The sequence below is a fragment of the Ceratina calcarata genome, unplaced genomic scaffold (genome assembly GCF_001652005.2).
Source record: "Ceratina calcarata isolate Rehan_Ccalc_2016 unplaced genomic scaffold, ASM165200v1 scaffold291.2, whole genome shotgun sequence".
Classification (NCBI taxonomy): domain Eukaryota; kingdom Metazoa; phylum Arthropoda; class Insecta; order Hymenoptera; family Apidae; genus Ceratina; species Ceratina calcarata.
The window spans coordinates 656,459-667,737 of NW_017151492.1; the positions used below are offsets into that span (position 1 = coordinate 656,459).

The following is an 11,279-nucleotide window of genomic DNA, read 5'->3' on the forward strand; positions in this document are numbered from 1 at the left end:
GCTGTGGACCTGCCCTTTAAACAGGGAAACTTGTGGCGACCGAACGGACATTATAGTAATCAGAATCGAGCATGTCGCGATGCGACTCCGATGCTTGTAATTAATTTCGGTGGCGTTGTTCTCGCGTGATTTAGTGGCCTCCGGTGGCCGTGGTGGGGCGAACGGTAAAACTAATTGCAATTACTGTAATTACTGTGCGTTGTTACTCTCGTAGAGCATTGATGAGCTTCCTTGCATATTCGGTTTAATGAATTTTAAGAAAGGTTCTCGCTCGGTTTAGCGATAGTCGATGTCGCAGTCGAACGTTTACAGGTAGGCTGTTCATCAATTTTATTTCGCTCTCTGCAATATTCGAGGTTCGTTGTATAATTATTGTATTAAGCGCAAAGTTTTGATATTATCCTCTGTCTAATGAGGTCCCTCAGTTTTTGGGATTCCGACTAAATTAGCAACTTAATTAGCATAATCATCGTAATTAGTTTGCGCAGCGAAACTTTGACATCGTCCTGAGTTAGAACTTGGAAATTAGAATAAGTTTGGGAGTCCGCGGGTGCTAACGCCTCGGCGAGCTCAAAAGATATGAATATGACGAAAACAAACGTTTCTTATTAAATTTTCTTTGCCGCGCGGCAAATATTAAATCTCGCGAGAGAACTTGAGCGAATCCAATTTTTGTTAAACGCATCCGCGAGGCCAAGGGACGCTAAGGGAACCGCGAAACACGAAATTTCTCTTACGCCTATTAACAAACTTCGGCGAGCCACGTCCCGGCGTCCGAAGTTTTAGGCAAAATCACTTTTTAGTTACGTCGTATTTCGACAAAGAACTTTCGGACGAAACTTTATTTAAATCAAGAGGGGAACGGTGGAAAAGTCAAAGGGAAAAGAAAGTTGGAGCAAACAAATTTTCTGTTCGATATCCCGGGCGAACTTAAAATCATCTTTCTCTTCTTACTCCTTCTCTTTTTTCTTCTATCTCTTGGCGAACGATAAGAGTAAGGATATTTTCTAAAGTAAAAATTTCCCAGCGTTGGGAAACGGTCGAAACGTTTGATTAAATTTTTTATTCCGAAGGGAAACATTGTTCGCCCGGAGATATTGCAAATTTCAAACGCGTCAACCGCTTATCTATCCCGTCGTAAGACATTCAATTTTCACCGATCCGATTTTCCTAAACTCCTGATCGAGCCTTTTTTTTTTACAACCGATAACGTTACTTTCCCGTTCTCCGTACTTATTCAAAGCCACATTTTACAATGTCCCAATTTCGACTGTTTCCTTAAAAAATTCGAAACGTTTCAAATCAGTTCTCTCATATTATTTTAAAATCACAACCAAGTTAAACAAAATGGACAATAAGTAGTTTATTTCTAAATATTCTAAACCAGACAGCGCATTTCACTAATCCTCGAGTTCAGTGAACGCACCTTAACCTTCCCGGGGCGGAGAGAAGTGGATAAACGGCAGTAGCCGTTTCCCTAAATGGGCGCGCATATAACGCGTCTCGTGGTCAGAATGCATCCATCGGAGCCCCGGGAAACTGTCCACTCCGCGGCTCGCGAGACATAATACCTTTTGATGACGTCATTAAGCCGGAGCCGGCTTATTGTTTCTCGTAAAACGTGCGTGCAAACGCGCGCGTGCGTTTCGCCGTCGAGAACCGATGCTAAAGCGGGCAGGCGTCGTCGCTGTCCGAGGCTAAACGAGCCTCGGCCGTCGTCGTCTACATTTTCCACAACGGGACGACATAAACCGGGCATAAACTTCTAATTAAATCACCCTAATGGCATGTGTTCGCCACACGTGACGCGTCTTCCGGCACAAACTTAGTATTTCCGGACTACACCAATAAATCTTCTCGCGCATCAACTCGGATTCATGGAAATTTATCACCGTTCTTTTACCTCTGTTTAAGTTTTTTCCGTTCCGTGTTTACACGAAGTTGAATTTACAATTCAATCTAAAACAATGTTTTTATAGAAAAGAGATGCAAGTGGATTTTGCACGGTGAATCATGTTTATATCGCGTTGGCAAGAAAGTAATTTCGGTCTTCATAAATACGTAGTATTATAAGAAATTACTTTCTTACGGATCCAATATATTTTAACACAAAATAACAACGGAATTATTCGAGATCAAATAGAACGCATTAATTGTTGTCACTAATATTTATGCAGAGAATAGTCGTCTCTGTATCAGCAATTTAATTTTTATGGGACGTACAATAAGTATAGAGGAAACGGCTATATCTACTATCCTGCTCGTACAGTTTCTCCCCCGGTTAAAGGAGATTCCGACCACGAAAATAATTGCCGAGGAGCGTTTCTCGCTTCGGTATCTTCCTCCGGCGTGTATTTTATCGCGCGACCCGTTCGGCTAATGGTCCGTGATCACTGGGCGATAATCGGGATCTTATCGGTTTTTTCCGGACGCACATACACGCGCGACATACACAAACACAAACACACACACACACACACACACATACAGAGAATTTGCGGTGGTCCACGTTGGGAAAGGGTGACCGGTTACAAACGGGCGGCGGCGGCGGCAGTGCCGCACACCGTGGGGCTTCTCTTCTTCAATTTCGTTGTTAGTTTCCCCTGTTGTCGGATTCCGGTCCATTCGTCGCGGGTCGTGTACGTGACGCGAAAAACGGATGCGGGGAGCCCGCGCGGTTTTCCGTGTACTCGTGGCCAATTCGAAAACCCCGGGACAAGACGAATCGCGGTCGTGCGAAATTGTTCGCCGTTGTGTTCCTCGAATCCGGATGTTCCACGACCGTGAGAGAGTTGGCCGGGTTTTAATTCGACGAGATTAGGGTGTGTTTTGTAGGTATAATTCGTAAAAGGTACCGCGGGTAAGGAATTGCGGAAGGAAATGTTTCCTCCCTTTAGAACTTTACAAGATGGTAGACCGTTTTAATTTTCCACGGGATCATGCTAGTTTTTCAGCCGCCACTGGGGAAAGAAATAGCAAAAGTTAATTGAGTATTACGGAGTAAAATAAGATTACTGTTATTCTCTTATATACCTTCATACAATCTTAAAAAACGGGGGAACTTTCTAAAGCGTAAACTAATTGGGTGGTTGCATATAGCAGTGTCGTTTCCTAACACCACCGCTCTAAGGTTATTAAGGGTTAGACGTTAAGATTCGTGATTAAGATTAATGAGCGTCTAAGATTTGCTCGCGAGATATGTTGTGCCTCGAGATTACGGATTATATTAAAACTGCATTTAGATTGCAATTACCTATTCAAATTACGAAAATTGGAGCACGCTATAATAGGCTTTTTCGTGCGAATTGCGTGCGAAACGTATTGTATATTAATATTATTTGTTTACTATTATTATTGTTATTACTTCGTTGTTTTATCCTATTATTCTTATCTATCTTATTACTATAATTATTCTGCTGTCTTATCTTATTTTTTGTTATTCAGCTGCACAGAACTGTATTAATTACTATTATTTATGTAACAGAAAGGATTCTATCCGTTAATAAAGTTAAAGTTAAAGTAAAGTTTAATGTTACTTTCGTTGTTAGATCGCTGATCTTATGCATTTATGCAATGATTTCATGACGCAGAAAGTATACGGAGTACACGTAATACAATATTAAAGACTGCATGCATGTCGAGTCAATATAAAAAATGTTTGCATAAAGATTCACCGTCTAGTTATCACGGTATACGCTTTAAGTAATTTTGTAACAGTGTGCGGCGTATGCTAAATGGTTGTTATTATTCGTGTTGCAGGAGAGCGCACCTCAGAAATTGCCTCGAAAAGCTGAAAGTGTTGGTTCCGTTGGGTCCTGAAACCTCAAGACACACCACACTCGGTCTCCTGACCAAGGCCAAGCGTTTTATCAAGGTAAGTGAACAAATTTACCATAATAATTAGCTAGCGCTGTTGCGCCCTCCGGCCGCTTTGCATTACCGAAAACGAAGCGTAATTTACTTGAGCGGGTTAAATTACTTCAGTGAAATTTATATTAAANGGGCAAAAGTAAACGCTTTTTATTTAAAATAATCCGTAATTTAAAGTAAGGAAGTATCTTCTCATGTCTGACTACTGATTGTCTGATTCTACTTACGATTCTTATTCCCTTATTCCATTTTTTTTTTTTACGTCAATACTTATTGAAATAGTGATTAAAAGGTGTTAACAATTAACCGGTCCTCGACGCGGCTACATAAAAATATACTTTGCCAATGGCATTTTAATTAACGTAGCGCGACTCCCTAGCGGGCGCATTAAAATTAATCGGCCGGGGTGAGGAAAAAGGAATGCGAGGAGCGTGCGTTCTTCGAACGCGTTATTATCTCTCGGCGAGAGTCAATTTTCGCAACTCGGAAACCGCAAAATCTCACGCCTACACGGATGAAACAACGCCGCAATCATCGCGCTCTCGACGCTGCCTTTCTCCACCGCGAAATCCCCGCCGAAGAAACGCGTTATTTCCCTCCCGACAACGCGTTCCCGCTTCGCCACCTAATCTCCGCGAGGCAAGTTCGAGCAAACAGATACACCAGAATTGCCCATAAAAGTGCGCGCGAGAGCTCCGCGGCGGCGGCGGCGACGGGACGCGGCCGGGTGTTCGGGGCCCGGCGGTTTGAATATTTCATGGGGGTTTCCGCGAAAGCCACGGTTCGCGAGAATCACCGAGCAAGAAGCACTTACTGAAAGCGTTCTCCTCTTTCTCTCTCTCTCTCTCTCGTTCCTTTCCTCTGTGGCTCCTCGTATCTATGCATCTACTCTAGTGCGACGTAGCGTGATGCTCGCAGGGAAAGAGGAAGAAAGAGGACAAGAAAGTCTGGTAGGGGGAGATTTCTGGGTGGAAAACGGGTCGGGTAATTAGCAAGAAAGATGGCGGAAAAGATGGCCGAGTGTGAAAAGAATCGCGGTCGAGAACGGTCGATAGGGGAGTGAGAACGGAAAACAAGTCCAGGGACGGACAAACGTAGCAGTAACCCTTCTATCCAACAAATTACATATTCCAACCTGTTTCAGAGTCATAGCTATAAAAAACTTGCAGACTTGTTCAACGATTTTATCAAAATGTATGGTGCGTGAGTTCATTACATGATTACTTCTATCAGAGTTTAAAGTGGAATCAGCGATCAACAGACAATTTCAAATGATATTTCTTACTCCACTCTGTATATTAATTAGATTGATTTTTTTTCTCTGATATGGTAGATTTTAGTGTCGCACGACTTTTCGTGATATGTCACTCTTGTATATTTCATACGTTTGCAACGTCGGTCGTTATTGTCGGCATCAGGTGTTTCGTGGGACTCGATCGATGTATCTTGGGAATCTATCAAAATGGTTCGATGGTGATTGCTTCCGTTGATTATAGCACCGAATTTATTATTAATGAAAACAGTGATCGTTTGGTGACTCGATTTCTTTTATCTCCTGTTCCAATACAATTTTTCTATAAATGCGTAAAATCTGCAGTCGATTCCTTGACAGAACTTCAAATGTTTCAGTGGCAACTTAACGAAAAGTCAGATTTGGTAGTGAATTAAAAAGCTCTCGTAAAAAGAATGTCGGGACGAAGGAACTCCGTCGGGATAACGGAAGGTCGAGGCTGAAGGTGTCGTCGTAGCTAGCGGAGAGTGGCGACGAACAATGAACGCGTAGTTAGTAAATTATAAGCCAACCGGGTGGCGGGTACAATGCCGTGCGCCGTGCACCGAGTGCCGTGCGTGCGTACCGTCCGTGCGCGCACTGTTTCTACGACTATGCACGCGTGTTTGCCTCTATGTACGTTCTCCGTCTGGCCAGCGTCGGTTCTGAGAGACAGGTAGACGTACGTGTAGGGGGAGGGCGAGAGGGGGAGGCGGTGCAGCGGCGCGTATCCACCGTTCGGCCATGCATACAGAGTTCGCGTGGGAGATTCTCCGTATACATCAATCCGAGCCGCTGCAGGTACCTGTACATTACGCGGCCGTGCGTTAGATATCCAAGCCAAGATTTCACTGTGTCCTCTATCCCTGTCGGGAGGAGACAGACCACCGCCGATGTTTGCGTCACGACCCGGGATCCGTAGTCGGTTATCTTAACCGTTGCGATCCACGGTTTCGATTCTTGATCCCGAAACGAATTCCCGTTGTTAACGGGCGTTCACAATATCTGTGAATTAAATTCACGTTTTAAACGTTAGTACAATTTCTTAGTTTAGTCACAAGTAAAATTGAAAATTATCATCTTTGTGATAGATTATTTCTATCTTACTGAAGAGGCAGTACATTTGTTTTCTTCTCCTTTGTCTGTTCGCGTGCACACGCGGTGATTTTGACGGAGCAATTAATAGGTTGAAAAATTGAGGCTAATGAGTTTAATTAGAGACGCGCATAGACGTGAGAGATTAAGATTGATTGCAGAGTTTCCTTCTAGAAAATTGATGTATATTAAGATTATTTGTTTTTCCTATCTTCCATCGTACCACGAAGGTAATACTCTAGAAACTGTTGTTACATAAATTCGATGGTAGATAGGATATTATGACCGTCTCGCATTGATCTCAGTTTTACGTGTTCGTACAACGGAAAGAGATGTTAACAAAATGATACAAAGGAGTCGGTCAGGAATATTTCTATAGGTTGCTTCCAGACAGAATTCGAATAATTAACTGGAAGCCGGTGAATTATACATGGACTTTTAAGAACGCAGGAAAGTCTTGCGGTAAACGAAAACACGACGAACGAAGAAAAAGAAATTCATTTTGAATCGCGACCGACGACTCTCGTCGGGTGCACCACCTGTTTCCATTTCATCCTTCTTCCGCGAATATTTTTCCCTACCAGGTTTTCCTTCGCCACGGAGGAGCCTGTCTCACCACCCATCCTCTTCCTGTTCTTCTTTATTATTTTTCTCGTGAGGAAAGATTAAACCTCACCCTATCGCTTCCACCGTATCCTCACCTTTCACCCTCTTTCATCTTCCACTATTTATCTTTCACCCCTTATCTTCCTTCCTGTGTCAGTTCCGTTCCTTTTGATTTAGGGCAATATTCTTTCGCCGGAGAAGACCTCCCTTTTCCTCACTTTTATTTTTCGATTCAAACTTTCTTCCTTATTCCTTTTTATTGTCCTTTACCCCTTTCTATCTCTCTCAATTTTTTTTTTTTTTATCATTGCATCGATATTAACTTCGTTCTCGTTCCTCTTATTACAATTTCACGTTGCATCCGACCTCTGTACCACTCCGTTCGTAATTATATGAGTTTTTTCATTCGCGTAATGCATAATCGTCGCGTTACACAGTCGCGTGTATGCGCCGTGATGCATCGGTGCAACGCACCGTAAACTCGCGGAAGAAGGAAAGTGGGACTGCGATTGCATTAAGGAACACGACAATGGCTGGCTTCCGTTTCAGAAACAATGTCGCGGTTCCCTCTGATCGAGGTGACAGCGGCTCTTGAAACGCTGTTAGTCTCTCAGAATGTTAATGAGAAGCCGGATAGGTTGGAATTTTCTTCGTCCTCCGTGTCTAATTACTTGTATTATTTATTTCGCAATCTTTCCCATCAATTGACAGTGTTAACGTTAAACAAGCATGTAAATACGCATTTACTCGATACGAGTGTAAATTATACTGCACGAACGTACAGTGACTTTCAATAGAAGATTTCGCAATCTCAATTACACGTGGTCGCGTTTCGGTATGCAAGGGAGGAACTGAATCAGAGGACTGAGTTACACTTCATATTTTCACCTTCTTCGAACTCTTTCTTCTCTGAAATCGAATCGGAAATCGCTGGATTGATCCGTGATACTATTGTTCCGCGTATTCCGTATCTCTGTGACATAATAAACAGGAAAATTTAAGGTGGCAGCTGCAGGAGCGATTCGTATTCCGCGCGGTCGCGAGCAAACGTCGTATCAGGCTTTATTGGCCAGTGGGATATATACATCGGGGTTCCAGCTTGCGTCAAGCAGGATGCGGCACTACGTGGAATATAAACCGGGCGTTATTCGATCGGCGAATGGGAATACGTATTCGCGTGGCCTGGCCGAGCGTTTGCTTACCTGCCGCCGTGTACGCGTGTGACGCCGCCTCGTTCGCATTTTATTAACATTATTCAAAGCATTGTCCAAGCCCGGGTTTCACCGTATTAGCGGCCGATATAATTGCAGGAAACGCTTTCGCGTCGCGTCGTCGTCAGGAATCGTTATTCCGCTTACATCCAAGCCACTGGCCAGGCATCGACGCCTTTATGCTTGCACTCGCTCGTCTCATGGTGATCATCAAATGATTCTTCCGTAGTGTAATAATTATTGTATAAAACAGAGCGAGCTTGAATCTATGAAAAATTAAAATAATTTCTGCAGAGTTGCAATTTTTATTTTCTTCCGTAAAATGTATATTTGCATAAAACCAGGTACCGGTTCAGCGAATTACGTTGCCCGTTATTAAAAAGTCGGAATCTCCACGGTGACTTCATCGAACCTCGCGACGCGTCGCGTTTCTTCGTATCGGAAGCAGCGTGTTTGCATCGACCGTGGCATTGTTTTAAAATCGCACGTGTGCGTCATGTGCGCTGGCTGTGTCCCCCTTGCCCGTTTCCCTGGCTTGCGGCTCGGCCGAGAGGGACACGCACATGCATATTGCACCGGGCTGCCGCATAACCCAGAAACGTGTACGACCGCGCGGGAAAGCGCGCGGCCGATGCGATGCGTCGCATCGGGTAATGAATATGTATTCCGCTCCTCCGCGTTTCTCGCGACCCGTGAGCCCGTTTAGCTGCAGCCCATTAATCTCCAACTGGATTTGTGTATTATTTTAAATAAAATCCTACTCGCAATGATTATTGTTGCGACAACCGCGGCCATAGATTGTATCAATCGCGAATAAAACATTTTTCGCGGCTAGTTTTCCGCTTGATAGATTTTATTACGATTTCGTAGTCGATCATTATAGGGCTGTGGTGGACGTGGAATAGCAATCGTTAGTTCCATTAATTAGTTGTTTGATCATACTTATCGACTAATGAGTCGGAGTACAGCCGAGATCTAATCGACTTCAAAGAGCGAGTATTAGTAAACTGATTGGTCGGTCTGCGGATAGTTAGTGTTTGGCATTCAGAGAATTGATATTCATTCCTAGAAGCCGAACCGCGTATAATTAGTAGCACCTGTTAGGAGTTTCTGTTTCAAAGGGGAACAAGATTTCAATCTGTTGCTCAATAACAAGTAAATTTTCTATTTATCGTTTGGTCAGCGTTCTATAATTAGATTAACCCTGTGTCTGGTATAGAAAATAACGCTGTAGAATTCCCGTGTGCCACGCAACTGGAACCCGGCCCCTAGGATGCGTTCGATCGATCTCATAGAAAAAACAGAAAACGGATCATCTAATCAAGCCGACACCGGTAGCCCCGGCAGAGGATCGCCTCGACACGGTCCAATTTGTCGTGGAAAATTAAGGAACATTCCCGGCGTTTCCCTCGATTTTTCTCTGTTTCCATCGACCCGTTCGAATTACACCCGCGGCTGAAAAGTTTGACTACGCGTTCCCAGAATAATTGTGACCCTAATGTTGCAATTTTATTGCGGTATTAACGAGCGATAAGATACGAAAGGTGTTAAAATATTTTACGACATAAGCAGAACGCGTTCAGACCCGATGACTCAACTTGACTCGTGCAATGCTCGTTTCATTCATTCAGATTACATGGCAAATATTTAACAGCAAAAAGAATGAGAATAAAAAGTACGCATAATGAGATTACTTGTTCATCAGCTAAACACAGAAATAAATCTGATAGCATAGGCGTTTTTACAATGTATTTTCTATTATACTGACGTCGAACATTATTTATTATGAACTGTCGACATCATTATCAGTGGACAAGAAAATGGTAATTGGTTATTGAAGCCTCGGAAAACGGAGGACAAAAACTAGACTGGTTGATGAGTGTACTCGTACTGTCAGTCTACTCTGTGTTAATACTAAACTAATTGCATTGGGTAAAAAATGCCAGTCTTTGAGGTAGGAAATTTGATCATACACGTAAAGCAAGTTAATCTCTTATTATTACGTTGGTAGTTTTGCCGGGGGTAGTAGACTCCGTAATTATACTTGATGCTGAAACTTTTGAGGGGTAATGTATCCAAGCTTTGACAGTGGCCCGGGGCTCGATAAACGAGACGAGCAGAAGGAAAAGAGAGAGAAGAGGACAGCTTTTTCCCGGCAATTAAACGCAATTGTCGCTAAGCGGCGGCCACCGTTCCCGGACATTAAATATCCCCTGCGAGGGGGACGGGACACGCGGGGGGTTGGGGGGGTCAGAAAAAAATTTATGTTCGTTCGTTGGGAAAGAAACGTCCTACCGATGCCGCGCAGCGAGAGATACGCCGTGCGAGCTGATTTCACCGAAGCAAATTACTTGTTTAAATCGAGCAGACGCGGGCCCGCGATCCATTTTACTTCTCATGGACCGGAAGCGGCCGAAAAGAAGTAAAGACGTGCCCCTCCGTCTCTCCTGAACCGTTTTACGGATTGCTGATCGACGATAGCGACTCGATTTCCCGTTGCACGCGATTACAGACCTCGGCGCGGTCTCATCTTCCCTCTTTGAAATTCACACGCTGGAAATTAGTTTTCGATACGTTCCGAGATTGTGCGTACACGCTTCGGGAAGGCGATGTGCGCAGACGAAAGATCGTATGAAACGAAACTTGACATGACATGATTAAATCGATTGATCAGAATATTTCGTTATGGTACGCGAAGGGGTTGAATCGGCCGGCAGATTTATCCTCGCGGCGAATAGAGCGGCGCGGCGAGAGTGGAAAAGCGTTCGCGATTAGAGTTTCCCGGCACGAAACGGCTGGAGCCTCTCTTTTTAAGCTGGCTTCCGCGCGCGTTTTACGACGGGAACCGGGGCTCGAAGCTACCCTTATCTTCGCTGTAAACTCATATCGGACCGCGTGCACACACGCACGCACTCGAACGACCTCTCTTATCTGCGATCCCGGCGACCTCACCCCCGCGGATCTTTTTATGACACGCTTTTCCGACGGGGGTTGAATATTTTCTCTTCTCTTTTTTTTTTCGGTTGACGTTGAAGATGCGAGTTGTCGGTGGAGCAGATGAAAAATGGGGCGCGGTATACATATGTATGTGTGTGCCCCTGTCCGCAGACTGCTGGACCAAATGTGCAAAATGTCTATTGATTTTCCCACGAATTTGACAAAGATTGCGGATTTAAAATCGTTTATTAGTACATTCTGTGTATTTTCGCAGAAATTCAATGTGAAAA

At 44.0% G+C, this 11,279-nt stretch overlaps 1 protein-coding gene across 6 annotated transcripts in view; it reads left to right on the plus strand.

The window, feature by feature from the left end:
- Mxd (MAX dimerization protein) overlaps positions 1–11,279 on the plus strand; it is a 181,146-nt gene that overhangs the window by 95,811 nt on the left and 74,056 nt on the right. For all 6 annotated transcript variants that reach the window (XM_026812621.1, XM_026812618.1, XM_026812619.1 and 3 more), the window contains exon 5: positions 3,760–3,874. In XM_026812621.1, the coding sequence (XP_026668422.1) occupies positions 3,760–3,874 (115 nt within the window). The remainder of the gene's footprint in view (positions 1–3,759; positions 3,875–11,279) is intronic.